The sequence below is a fragment of the Plectropomus leopardus genome, chromosome 3 (genome assembly GCF_026936395.1).
Source record: "Plectropomus leopardus strain MGB_pleo_1.0 chromosome 3, ASM2693639v1, whole genome shotgun sequence".
Lineage (NCBI taxonomy): Eukaryota > Metazoa > Chordata > Actinopteri > Perciformes > Serranidae > Plectropomus > Plectropomus leopardus.
The window spans coordinates 18,702,678-18,717,233 of record NC_142178.1 but is presented as its reverse complement, the minus strand read 5'-3'; the positions used below and the strand labels follow the sequence as shown (position 1 = coordinate 18,717,233).

The following is a 14,556-nucleotide window of genomic DNA, read 5'->3' as shown; positions in this document are numbered from 1 at the left end:
TCATTGATCAGCAATTAAACTGAGGTATCAAAGGGATAATAACCACAGTGTATGGAAAGATCTGTGGCATTAGAAAAACATATATTGTTTGATTGTACGTACGGTATATCGTCATATCATTTTCCGCCAAGAAGTGTAAACTAATTTTCTACAAAACCTTTTTTTATCATCACTGTTGTCTCATGTCCAAACACATGGAGTCTTACATTATTTTCCTTGTCCAAATCAGGAAATATCTGCTCAACCCTACACAGGACAACAAATTGTAGGTGGATACTTAATCAGATAAAAAAAAAAAAAAGCAAACAAGTGTAAGAATTCAACAAAGCATTTAATGCCTTTCTTTTACAGCTTGCCAGTTTCTGAAACTCGATGCTATGGAGAGGATTCTTACATTTATTCCATTTAAAATTATATACTGTTTCTGACATCAAGCATAGTCTTACAAATCTACCCAGAAATCTGAAATTTTGAGTACAAACAGCCAACCCTCGAAAAAAACTTTCATTTACATATTGTGGCTGTTCAGTCCACAATCTCTTACAGACAGTTGAACGATGATCCACTGTTGAACATCTCTGCCTAAAGAGGAATTAAACTAACCAATGCTACCTAAACTCTTATTATTTTCCCTTAACATATTGAATAAATCATATTATAATATTGCTTATAATCTTCTAGTTACCCAAAAGGAAGTGAAAATGAGTTGAAAAAAAGTTAATTAATTAATAATTTCACACCATCTAAGCTAGCTTTTAAATTCCCTGTGTTCAAAGAAACGATAAAGGCTGCCAAGAAGGTTTTCTTACACACAAAAAAGTACATTTTCAGATAAGCTTTATATTTGTTTATTTGTGATGCAATTCAAAGATATTATTTGGTGATGGATGTCCAGATTTGGTTCAGTTATAAGGCACTTAAGGCAGATCTGTTCTGCAGGTGTGGAGGCAGCTCTGTGTAGGAGTTTGCCTTCAGTCACACGCCACGCTTGCCTTGCTTTCGATAACATCTCTCTGGCCTGCAATCTCTCACACAATGCCAAATATTTCGGCTCCGCTGGCTGCCTGCTCCAAACCATGAATACTGTTTGTATGATCGATTTATTTTAAGAAATTCTGAATTTTATATTTTAGAAAACAGAGTAGGGGCAATGAAAACTAATATTGACATGTCATGCTCTCTTCTCATTGTTTTGAGGACAATATTAAGGCCCGCTGTGTGGTTGTGTATGTCTTTAGCCCTGTGTGTGTTTTTCTCACCGGTCCCAAATAGCTCGGCTCTCCTTTCTGTCCTTTCTCTGGTATATCCTAATGAGAGAAGATCGGATCGACATGAGCAACATAAATGTAGATGAATGAGAGACACAGAGAGGTAATTTTCTGGTCTCTACACATGATTCTGTTTTGTTTAACTGCACAAATTCTTTCGGTGTGATAGTTTGTATGGTACCTGTGTGTTAAGGGAGAACTCCCGTTCTCTCTCAGCTGGTCCGTAGCGATCATCGTATTCGTCCTCGTACTCATACTCGTTCACATGGTAGTAATCTGTTGTGTTGTCATAATCTTCGTACTCTACGATCTGTCCAACAATCACACAAAAAGACAAATAATGAGTGACAGGAAAAACAGACATAGGCACAAAGTCAAGCTCACGCACAGTCTCACCTCATACTCAGTGACATTAGGACCTGAGGTCACCGTGGAAAAAGAGATGTCTTCGTAGAGGTCACTGTAGTCAAACTCCTCAAACTCCTCCGGCACATGTTTCTTAGGTGCTCTCTCCACCTGACGACGATGAAAGAATCAAAACAGAGATGATGCATCATTGTAAGCACATATAACATTTTGTTTATGTGTATGCAGAACATTTAAATGGATTTGATACATCGAATTAAATGAACAGATATGTAACACAGACACAGAGGATGTCTATTGAGATATGATATTTCTTCAGTCCTCGAGTCTGGCTGAGTTCTCTGTTGCTCAAAAAGCAACAGAGAACTCAGGCCAAGAAATACATGGCGCAGTCCACATATGGCATGGCCACAGTTTAGTCTTCTTCATTTTGGCTCCATCAGTGTATCATTAGGGTGTCAAAATACCATGTTTTCTGTTGGCTTCTTCCTGCTGATTGCATTTGTGGTGGTGTTACAATAAAACAACTGAGCACAATAAACCTGAAATCCTGCAGAGTTTTTAGCTGTGAGCCAGATGATGAATCAAACAGCAGCAGCGGAAGAGGATTTGAAATGTTTCCCAGGACTGTGGAGCGTTGGCACATAGAACCTGGCAAAGTACACCGGACCACAACACCATGTAGCATCATGTAATGTGAATGAGCGATGGGTAAAGAGAAAGAGAGAAAAAAAATAAGAAAGGGAGAGTGAGACACCTGTAGCCTTTTATGATTTGCTACTTTATTTGGGGGTGGATGTATCCAACCGACAGCAAGGAAATAAATAGCTGGAGGCGACTCAGTAAGACGCCGATCAGAAAGAGCATACTTTGCAGGTTGCATAATGCCAGGCGCATCGCACCACCTTTTTTGTTGAAGCCTGCCCCGATCAGACAGAGCGCTTTTGGCAGCTCGTTCCGTCTTTTTTTATAGTTACTTAACAACCACAGTGTCAACTCTTCTTATCTTAACCGCTGTTTTGCTGTGAAGTTAACTCACAGATCTGTAGATTAAAATCGCTATAAAAAATGGACAGGCAGAGCAGAGACCGGACACAGGGAAAAAGAGATCTGTGTGGGTACAAGAGACCTTCAGAAAGAGGAGAAATCACAGGGAGTATCACCAGCTGATGTTGGATTAAAGCCGTATTTTAGGATGAGTCAGCGATAGTGTGACAATTTGCTGTCAATTTTCAGGCCTAATTATTGTTGGCAAAACTTAGGAAAGTAGTTGAAGCTACAATTTGTCATTTTAAATCCTCTTCAGCTAACTCAGGGTGATAATAAAAGCGAGTTAACGTTAGTTTTACATAAACCATGTATGCTACCACTTGTTGTCATCCCCACCACAGAAGAGCTGCCTCTCAGTTCATCCAAAAAGGACAGTGGAAAAAAAGCCAATGACATCAGTGGTCATTTCTGCTCCGAGTTGAAGTTATGTCATTTTATTGCTTTCAGGGCACTCCCACAGACATGCGAGACGCATAGTGCAAAATAAGGTGCTCAGCAATGCAAAAGCAGAGAGCAAACGGCCTCACTCTGTTGAAAAAACAGCTATAAAAAGCTGCCCCACACTGCTAAAATGCACTTTATCCTAATGGGGTTGGATGCTTCTGAAACTAGTGGTAAGATATTTATGTGTGTTTGATGAGGAAACAATCTGCACATGCAAATATTTACAGTATAATGGCAATCTAACTCTCCATGAAGTGAGTGTTTCTTTACAATCCACAGAGACTTTTAAATTTACGTTACCCAGGTGATTTTTGGGTGGGAATATATGAGTGAAAAAATGAGTATATCATATGTCTTTTTTGTCATATTAGCCTTCTAAAATGTACATAAATACCTGTAATAGTTTCTCCTCTTACAAATGAAACCTTGGGGGCTCCTTTCCTTCCAAAACGACAGTCTGGATTTACAACATTTAACACCTGAGATGCCTCACAGCGTTCATTATGTGTGGAATGGGCCATGTAGGCTGATCGTGATCCCACTGCTCTTTGTGTGTACAAGCTGACTCTCTCTGCCCTCTGTGATTGGCTGTAAGAAGTGGGCTTACCTCCTCAGCCTCCACTAATATGGTGTTGTAAGGCAAAGGTGCGTCACAGTCTGGGATGTAGTCCTGACAGTACGTCTCTGCTGCCCTGGGGTCATTGACAATCAGCAGCTGCTGGATCTCTCCCTGTGTCACAATAACACACAAATAAAAACACACAAGGAATGCATATGATGTCACTGCTCCTCACTGTACAATATGCCATTAATTACATGCATAACATGTCCCATGCATCTGTCTCCCATGTCTCTATCTCTGACTGTATGTGTTCATTTAGTCAGATCAAAGTGACTTAACGGGCTGATTTTATCGTTGCTCTGCAGTTAATCGTCTCCAGAGCTTCAGTCTCAAGTGTTGCCAGCACATCCACAGACGCACACGCACTCCCTCTCGCTCCATTTCACACATCCATACACATGCAAGAGCATCCAAGCCAAAGAAGGGCTGGGCATCTTTCAGTTAAACAGATGGACCACCTGACACTGAACCGAAAGCAAAGGTCAAAGTTCACACTTGGGATCTGTCAAACTGCCCTGACACTGCTGAGGACACGACAGAAACACAACTCATAAAAAGTTTTACACAGCTGCAGATTTTTCCAGTGCTTATTGTGAAGCAGCTTCAATAGAACTGTTTTAATTTCCGCAATAACTAGTAATGAGCTATAGAGGATCTACAAGCCCCATTATCTGCCAGGTTTGATCTTTGCAAACATTTAAATCATCTGCAGCTTTGTAAAGTTCCAGCACTCGAGGTTTGGAGCGGAGGTAAAAGTGCAGTACATGATCGCGGCCACAGGAGGGCAGTGCAAGGAGACAGCCTTTATGTTTATTCATTTGATGGATAAAAGCAACAAGCAGCAACAAGCAGAGACACTTCCTCACCACACACAAGGGACTCATTGTGTGTTCTCATTCTTTGTATTTTTGGCCAAGTTTTTTTTAATTAGTTTTGACAAAAGCCAAATGATTTTAACACTTAACATGGTGTGACAGTTTCACCAGTCAGTTACCCCGATCCATATCTTATTACATAACACACATTAACACGCAGTAGATGCACACACCTCAAATACGTCTTCGTCCAGCAGTCGTGTTCCAAACACAGTGACCCCATCGATGCTGACATGTGGGTGGTGACCTCTGAGCAGGTCCAGGGTGTCCAGCTTGACACAGTCCAGGTAGAGAGTCACTGACTGGCCCTCCACACTGTAAGCTACTCTGTGCCACCTGGCAGGAAGAAGAGAAGAAGAAATTCGTTTGTTTCCCGACGTTTCTTTTGTGAGTTTTTTTGTGTGTGAAGATTTTGTCAAAATTTGAATGCCAACACAAAAGTATGCAAGTGTGTGTGTGTGTGTGTGTGTGTGTGTGTGTGTGTGTGTGTGTGTGTGTGTGTGTCGTTACCCACTTGCCATCAGCCAGGTTGATCTTTCTAAAGGTGGGGTAAAGTTCTGGAGGTGGCTGACCCTCGTGGTTCTCGTACAGGAAGACAGGAGAACGGCCGATCTCCAAACCCAGCTGCTGTGTGCCCTGAGAGACAGAAGGACAGAGGGGTGACTGGATAAAATGATAATGGGAAAGGAAAGATGTTGTTTTCATGCCAGACAACTACAAAGAAAAACAAATGGTGACAATTTTCAGCACGTGTACACAGGTTCTTTAAATTTGGAATACACTGTATGTTATTTGGTTTAATGGGGATGTGGCCATTGACTAATCAGACTTCAGACAACTTTATTTATCCCAAAAGGCTTCAGCCTAACAATTTACCCAGGCCAAACACAAACTCACAACCAATATTAACTTTTTGACTCACCTGCCTTTTGTGTCATATATACCTTTTATTGAGTTAGTAACTTATTAATAAGGCTTTAATCATAAAAGGAAGGAAAAGAGGTTGTAATGTGCTGCTGTTAACAATGTGGACAATAAAGAGTTTGATTCAAACCACAGAGCTTCCATGTCAATTTTTTATGACCTTCTTGTAGCTGATGATCCAGATGAGCGCTTGAGAAAGTCAGTTTCGGCACCACTGAGACGCGAGATTTACTTGCCATATGGAAAATGTACTCGTATTTGGCGTTTGGCAGGTGCTAATTTTCGACCCTGGATAGTCCATTTACATAATATTTACACATAAACTTAATATCAGTGTGAAGTCTTCATCACGATTTGGCAAACATTTTTTGGTAAATTGAACAAAATTCAGCAAACCTGGCTAAACATATTCCCATTTTGAGGACAACCTGTGATGCTGACCCGTCAGGAGTCCTGCAGAGTGCGTGGTTGAAAGAGTCAGTGTTGCATTTCAGTATGCTGGATAAGTTTGCTAAATTTCATGATTAAAAGGAAAATAATTACTTTTGTTATTTAAAAAAAAGTTTGGCAGACACAGTCAAAAAAGACAATATGCCAAGTGACAGAAAGTATAGCTGTTAAACAATCAGCATGAAGGAAAAGTTTGGTTTCGGCATGTGTGATGCGTACCTGCGAGTCGTAAAGTGAGAGGAGAAAGACCTGTGAGCCTCTCACAGCTCTGACTGTTGTCATCACTGAGAAGTTCATAGGGAATGGCGAATCTGGCGAGAAGTCACACACACATTAGGGCACAGGCTCTCAATGGTCAGATATATTCATAGCCACACTTGGTTATTAACTGCATCATGTAAGCTCACACAGAGGTTTATTCAAATGTACCAGGGAAGAGTTGACTGGTGGGAGCGCTCAGTTGAATTTTTTTATCGATCTTATAGGAGAGGTCCGTCTCCTCTCGTCCCTGCCTGCTGGTACACAGTCCTGACTCCAATGAAACGCCTTCCATGTCCTCCGACAGCTCCAGGACCTTCAGGACATCAATAGGATTGGCTGCAAAGAGACAACAAACAGTCTGACTGAGAGAGTTGATCTCTTGGTCTTCTATTGCACATTATTCAAGGTTTAAGAACGTGAAAAACTAAAGGCAAGGTTATTGCCCTTTTAGGCCTAAAAAGTGACCTGCAGAGGTCTCTCCAGAATCACCCGCTGGCAAGCAGTGATTTGTTCTGCTTCGTGACATTCGACATGGCTAAACTTACGCTGCAGCAGCAAAAAATGTGCCTTTGGCCAGCGCTGTCTTGGCTAGCCTTCTGCCCCTACCCCAGCTTTACTGAGCACCTGTGGGAGCCCAATGTCAGTCACCCTTTGTCATGAACAGAAAACAAAGAAACACACTCACCATCACACTTCAAACAACTAACAAGAAAGTTAAACTTAAAAGCCACTTAAAGTATGTTTTAACTCAAGATATTAATTAGAGAGGGAGAGTCATAAGTTTGGCCACTGACAAAACTTTTTCAATATATGACTGTTTTTTTTTTAAACTCAGTAATACCAAATAGGGAAGATGCATGTTTGGAACCAATATTAAGGGAAAAAATAAAGTCTTGGGAATCAGAGGGCCTGTATGAAAATGAAAAAGCCTGTTTGAAGGTAGAAGAGGACCTGACACGGTGGGGTCAGGACAATAACCTTCACCTGAATGTCAGCAAGACTAAGGATTGTGGACGTTGGGAAGAATTAGGGAAGGAACTAAGCCCCATTGATGTCAATGGGTCCTCTGTGGAGAGAGTGGATAGTTTTAAGTACCTTTGTATCCACCTCAGTGAGGGCCTGACCTGGGCACTGCATATTGCCTCCGTGGTGGTGAGAAAACGAGGCAGAGACAGTTTTACCTCAAATGCTCAAATACTGAGGAATTTATAGGTCTTCACCATCGAGAGCCTCCTGACAGAGAGCATCACTACCTCGTATGGAAACAGCACAAGCACAACAAGACTGCAAGGCCCTGAAAAGAGTGGTTTGCCTAAAGGATGTTTACACCAGGTGCTCAAAAAATAAGTCCAGGAGAGCCCAACTACACAAACAGCCTTTTCTCCCTGCTGAAGTGGAGAAGAAGGTGAGAGATACACCAGGCTAGCACTAAGAGGCTTAGGAAGAGCCACCACCCTGTAAGACTGCACAATCATACATTTGCTATCGCGGCCCTTTTATTAGACAAAACCAACCCTTGCTTCTCCACAGCTCCTCACTCTCATTCAAATATGGTTACTTGTGATGTCTTGGTGGCTACGTCCATTATTTTTTATCCAGTGTGCTATGGATACCTTCAGTTGAACATACTTTACTCACTGACTAATAACTGTGATAAAATTGTTGACTATGTTTGATAAGATTCACTTGTTTTTCAAGCTGCACCAATCAATATTGTTTATATTAACAATGTATCACATAGTTGAGAGAGCTTTTTTTCTGTTTGAGATTTCTGTCTTAAAACATTCTCGTATTAACGTCTTTTCCAGCTAAGCAGGCAGTTGTTTTCAGCAAACAAGCTCTAGTGGACCCACTTTGCATTTCCTACCCAATAACTGACTCGCTGAGGATGAACATAAAAAAAATACACAAACAAACTAACTACGCTCTTTTGTTTGATGTTACCTCTGAGACATGTGGGTGATGGCGGCCCTATAATTAACCTACCTTGTCAACAACCTAATTAAATACTTTATCAGTCAGACCATTTGCTTTTTGTTTGTCTTTCTCTCTCTCTCTTTCTCTTTCTAGGTGGCATACTTTTTGCAGAAGCTTGGTGTAATCACATGATAACGCCCATCTTGGCACCGACACATGCAACATCCCACACTAAAGACTAATACCAGGGGGCAATAAAGAATACATGTGTTTTGATGATGATTCAGCTCAAGAGCACACACACACACTGAAACACAGAAGGCAAAAGAGACATTTCTAAAGGCAATATGTGGTCAGAGTTGCAGCTTATGCCGAAATGCATATCATATGCACGCCCACATTCTTTTGAACACTGCGGACACAATGGTCGCAGAGATCTGTGAGATGCACTAAGCAAAAAAAGATGGGATGTAAAAGATGAGACTGGGGGAGAGACAGCAGAGAAATGAGCAACATATTGAAAGTGAAAAGGGAGAGAAGGGGGGAAAGAGGGAGACTAGAAGAAATAATAGATGGTAGGGGAAAGGAGGGCATGCCTCTACTGGTGTGGCTCCTTTTCACACGTATTTCTGGGGCTTACGTAAACCCTCCATCTGCTTTGCACCTTTCAACACACGCAGCCACATACACACACACGTGCATGCACATGCTAGGTTGGCATAATATTTGAGTCTGAGCGCCAGATGTATTTGTTGCCCTTTAGTTTTTTTTCTCTTGTCCATCTGTTTTTCCGTCTGTCTGTCTGCCAGCCGGCCTGCCGGCATTCTGTCATATTGTTATCTGTCTTCAGTGGACAGGCCATCATATTATTTACTGGTACAGCTAATACTGCACCCTTAAAACTCCAAATTATTTTTGGAGCTTTATGAGCTGAGAAACGTCTGTAAAATGTTGACATTTGCTTTCAGGGATTTGTGCTCTGATTGCTCACTGCAGCTTCAACTCAAAACATAAGCCTCTTTCACACATGCACTGTAAACCTGAAATTATCTCGACATAACCCAGAGGAGCTTTATGTGAGGACGCAAATGTCTGGATTAGTTGGACCAGTTGGATTAAATGGACTTTACCCCAGCAGCTTCCCATGTGTGAAAAGAGCAGGTTATTGTCTGGATTCACCGCGATCAAGTGGCCGTGTTGATGAGCAGAAAAAACACAAACATCCAAGGGTGAAGTAGAATGGTCGTATACACAAAGAGGGCAACAAAAATGTCTAACAGGAGAGATGACAAGATTTGGGAACATCTGTTAGTAATGGTCAAAATCATCACACAAATTCAAGAAATGGCAAGAGACTCTTGTTTATGAATAAACAATGAACCGATTACGTGACCAAAGTGTAATCTGCGTCACGTCCTGCCTCCTGGACGCTCTACACAGGTATCAACTGTCGCAAAAGCCAAACAGAGTATTTCCATTAGGTGAGAACGCTTCTGACAAAGACAATCTCCTGTTCTGTGCTTCATGTGTGGAAAAGGAAACCCTGACAAAGCCCCGACCTGTTATCCGTACTGGAGTTTTAGTTTAATGATTGCCATTAAAATTAGAAAGTACAAAGAGAGCTTCAGCTTCGGAGGAACTGTTACTAAATCTGGGAGCTATTTTTATTTATTTATCAATTATTTTAAAATTTTACTTGGCTTTCTAAAAAAAATTGCTGGGAACTTGCTGTATTTAATGTTGAAAGTCTCAGTTTTGACTGAACATTTGTCAAATACATTTTAACAAAGCTTTTAACAAATTCTAAATACTGACAGAAAAGTTTTCATTGTTATTGTAAATGCATATTGCTTCCAAATATCGGTTTTCTGTCTCATTAACTAATTATAATTGGTATCGGTTCAAAAAAAAAAAAAAATCAGTCTACCTACTACTGATGCAGCTGTTTGTGTGTTGATTAAATTCTGCAGTACAGTTGTACAGGTGAAACTACATTTTGTGTTGGTGGTGTGTTGGCTTTCATTATGTATTTTAATATTTTCTACATCTCAGTTCCAACCAGCAACCAACCAGCACCACTAGAGTTCAACAGAACTCACATATTTTTTTTGATTGGTACAAAAACTGAAGTGGCAAAAAAAGCTGTGATTTTGAACATGAAGGGGACTATTTCTTGGACAGGCGCAGTGACCAGGGCCTTAGCTCTGAAGCCATTTTTTGTTGTGGCCAAACAGTGGATTTTGTCAAGTGATGCTCTGTGGTCCAAAAAGAACATTTTTACATTGACTTGAATAGCAAAAAAGACATCTGCAAATCTGTGGATACATTCTTTTTTGAGTGACACAACCCCCACAAAATGACTTATTGTACGACTGAAACAATTTCACGATTGAATTGTGTTATTCAAGTTACCTGAGCGCAAAATCAAAGTAGACAGTAGTAGTTTTTGGTACAGCTGCTCTATGGCCACACAGTGCAGAAGCAGTGCCAATCAACCGGGTAATTTTGTAGACAGCAGTTGAGCTTTTTTAGCTTCATGCACCACTGAGCAAATTTTATAGGAATGAACAGGACCCTGCCTCCAACACTGTATCCAGTTCTCTCTATATATCCATGGCAGTGACCCCTGCTTCCAGTGTTTCTATCTACACTAAGCTAATTGACTGCAGCTTCATATTTAACATCCACACACGACATAAATGTGATATCCATCCATGGGGTTAATTTTAATTTTAATAAAAACAAAGAAAGTGGGATTGCAAACCATCCAACAAAAGTTTTAAATTTTCACAACATAACAGACACATTGTCTGTCTGTTGGTTTGCATCTCCTATTGTTCGTCTGTGAGTGGTGTTTTGTTTTGCTCTTCTTTGCTCCTCTATAGGTCTGATCAACTGTCAGTCATATCCTGCCAAGACCTCATGTAATTCCTCTTATGTGACTTTCAGTAAGACAAAATGTACTGTCAAACTATGGCTCCAAAATCCTCCCACCCATTTTTTTATTTTCGGTATCAAAAGTATTTTCCCATTAAAAAAAAATACTTTAACTTAGCACTTTTAAAACAGGTGCATGATGCTTAATGTGTACATATTGTTTCTCTTCATTGACTCTGCATGGATTGTTGTTGCAGTATACATTACAGTATAACAGTGCATAGTGGTTTTATTTTTCTGGTTGTTTTCTGTTGTCAGCATGACTAACTGCTGACGTGCTTTTCTTAAAGCCATAAACAGGCTACAGGGTAGCTCCTGGTGTTCAGACATGTTTGAGCCATAGTGAGATTTAAGGTAACACTGCTCCTGACATTCATAAGCAGTGTGTACAAGAAGAGGGGTTTCAGTCGTACATACCAAGAAATGATCTGACATCTGAATGCAGCAGAGGACAAGACGAGACATGGAAACTCTCTGCTCTTACTCTATATGCACTCAAACTCATCAGGGCATATTTCCCTTTGCTGTTAATTTCTTGTGTGCACAAGAGCAACGCAACATCCACATAAAGTGGACACACATATTGTGCATATACTGGGCTGTACATACACAGGGGGAGTTCTGGTCTCCATCAGCTGCTGCTGTTATCCCAAGGCTCTTCACTTTAGTGTGAGGGGACACCATGATCAACATGCACACACACGCAAAGCTTGTCAAATTTAAGCCTCAACATAAAGCAGAGCAACCACAGTTTGAACACAAAGATCAACAACAGGGAGAAAGTATTCAACTACAGCAGACAGATAAAAAGATGTGGCTGTGTTCTGAGATCTCAGCGTAAATCAGAAATGATGGTCAAATCTATAAAAATCAGTTCTGATAATACAGGATTATCTATTGAAGTGCTGACTTTAAAGTAAGGGCTTTGATGTTGTTTACATTCATACTAGGTGAACGCAAAAAAAGTTCCCCAATACAAGGCTGCAGTACAGGAACGAAACTATACGCTTTCCTACAAAAAGTAATGCACCCAAATTTATACATACACATGTTATCATTAGTAATAATTAGTAATTTGTGCATAACCCACATATTTTAGAAGGCAGCAATCATGCAACCAATGCAATGATGGGAGGAAGGAAGGAAGTGGTCCCAAGCGGTCTGTGAGGATGTATGTTGGGGCTTTAGATCGGTCACAAAACACAGGACTTTCACTGGGAGACGGGTGTTCAGAACTGTGTGAACTTGAAGTCATTTTAAGGTACGGCCAATGTTTCTTTTCCTAAACCAAACCTTTAATTTCCTAAACCTAACCTCCGTAACTTTACATTAATTATGTTACTTTGTGTAATGGACACAACATCATTCATGGGGCACTAAATTGTAGGATAACATACTAACTGTTGACTATGCATTTTCACAGAAAATTACACAAACCGTTCTATGAGGATGCATTTTTCACTGTGAAAAAGCACCAATAAAAGCTTCTAGACACCGCCGGACATGTTTCAGCAGGAACATGATATGACATTTGCGACATCTGCAACAAAGTTTGCACATTTCCCCGACATTAGCATGTAGCTTAATTTAGCAGTGTAGGATATATAATGTAAACACTTGCAGTAGTGTATGAGGAGCAGATGACCTGAAAACGAAATCCAGGATGGCAGGAAGCTGTGTATTTTTTTTTTATATATGTTTACCTCATTATTAAAACTTTGGCCCTGTTTATCATATTATATTGATCCAGCTTTTTCTCTATCAAGACTGATTTAGGTACCTCATTGCAAATTGGATACCAGTGCTCTTTCTCTGTCTATCAAAATATAACACACTGAGAGAAACTTACTGGGAGCACTTTTATGTGAGTTACGTTACTGGTAGGGGGAAACATCCCTGTAATAACATTGACAAAAAATGTATTTAATGGGTGGATGGATGAATGAATGGATAGAAGGATAGATGGGTGGGTGGATGGATGGATGTAAGTATTGAGATAAGCAGATGTGCCAAAAAATGCTAGATGAAAAAAAAAATTAGGCAGCAAAGTGTGAAGTTGACGCTCCCGTTATTTATTAGAAATCCATCTATAATACATTTTAAGTTAGGCTGATATAGACCCAGCCTGCCGTGGGACTTCCTAAAATACACTGAGCCCCTCTCCTCTTCTCTCTTCATGTGCAAACATTCAGGTCCTATTTTTGCATTCCACACACATAAACTACAATGTTTGAATGTAATATACATGCTATTAAAAATTTAATTTATTACATTTTCTGTCTAATACTATGTACATATTACAATGTTGTTGCATGCATCTCTCCCTCTCTTTCTCTCTTTCTTCCCTATGTATCATTTTGTCATCAAATGTAATTTTATTCTATTGCACTATCCTGGAAAGGATGGACAGTTTATCTTCTACCATTTTTTTACCCCATTAAAGGGGTTTTTGGGGGGAGTTTTTCCCTAGTTGCTGTGAGGGCCAAGGACAGAGGGAGGCTGGACACACGAGCAAGTGGGTCAGTGAAGCAGACACAGACACCAACAACACACAAACAGACAACTTAACAGGCACCATATTGGAGAGACTATGGATTTTCTGGAAACCAGATGTGTGTCTGTGTTTGTGTGTTTATGTGTTTGTGTGTGTATGAATGAAGACTGTTTTTTTTTTCTTTTTTCTTTTTTGGTGTACATGTGTGGTTAAACGTGTGCGTGTTTATGATTAGTCTGTCATTAACTCAGTAATGGTGAAGAATGCAATAACATGCCTTTTGCAGAAACAAGCCTCCTACACTGCACTGACACACGCACGCACGCACGCACGCACGCACGCACGCACGCACGCACGCACGCACGCACGCACGCACGCACACACCAAACCAGGGTTCAGATCCCCCACAGATGATTTGCCCCAGGAGTCTGTCATTACAGTCCTTTACCTCTTTGACTCTTTCTCCAGCTAACTATCGCTTTCTACTTCTTTTCTCGAATGTCTCTCTCAAACATCTGACACCACTCCGCAGAGACTAAACCAGGAGAATGATAAAAAGAGGGAGATGAAAACCAGAGAGGAGAGGAGAAGGAGTGCAGAGGGAAGAATAGGATGGAAGGACCATATGTTTTCTTTCCTCCCAGTTCAGCTGGCTCTGATCAAAGAAACACACTGGATTGTCTCTCCTGCTGTCTGATGCACGCACGCACGCACGCACGCACACACACACACACACACACACACACACACACACACACACACACGTCTGTGCATAAAATACATACACACGTGCATTTACTTAGCTGAATTTTCAATGTAAGTGATAGAGGAGAAGAAGCTCGCAGACAGACAGACATGCTCCTTATCTCCTTCTAGGAATCTGTGGTGTTGAAATTACACATCAACTCAAGTCCCAACATAGCGGTCGTAATCTCGACTCCTCTTGAT

The 14,556-nt window shown here is 40.7% G+C and overlaps 1 protein-coding gene across 1 annotated transcript in view; it reads right to left on the bottom strand.

Moving 5' to 3' along the window:
* col5a3b (collagen, type V, alpha 3b) overlaps nucleotides 1-14,556 on the bottom strand; it is a 51,942-nt gene that overhangs the window by 27,963 nt on the left and 9,423 nt on the right. Inside the window, exons 2-9 of the mRNA XM_088075811.1 lie at nucleotides 6,429-6,596; nucleotides 6,219-6,310; nucleotides 5,140-5,261; nucleotides 4,799-4,961; nucleotides 3,736-3,858; nucleotides 1,665-1,784; nucleotides 1,450-1,578; nucleotides 1,260-1,307 (exon numbers count right to left, since the gene is read on the bottom strand). Coding sequence (XP_087931937.1) covers nucleotides 1,260-1,307; nucleotides 1,450-1,578; nucleotides 1,665-1,784; nucleotides 3,736-3,858; nucleotides 4,799-4,961; nucleotides 5,140-5,261; nucleotides 6,219-6,310; nucleotides 6,429-6,596 — 965 coding nt within the window. The remainder of the gene's footprint in view (nucleotides 1-1,259; nucleotides 1,308-1,449; nucleotides 1,579-1,664; nucleotides 1,785-3,735; nucleotides 3,859-4,798; nucleotides 4,962-5,139; nucleotides 5,262-6,218; nucleotides 6,311-6,428; nucleotides 6,597-14,556) is intronic.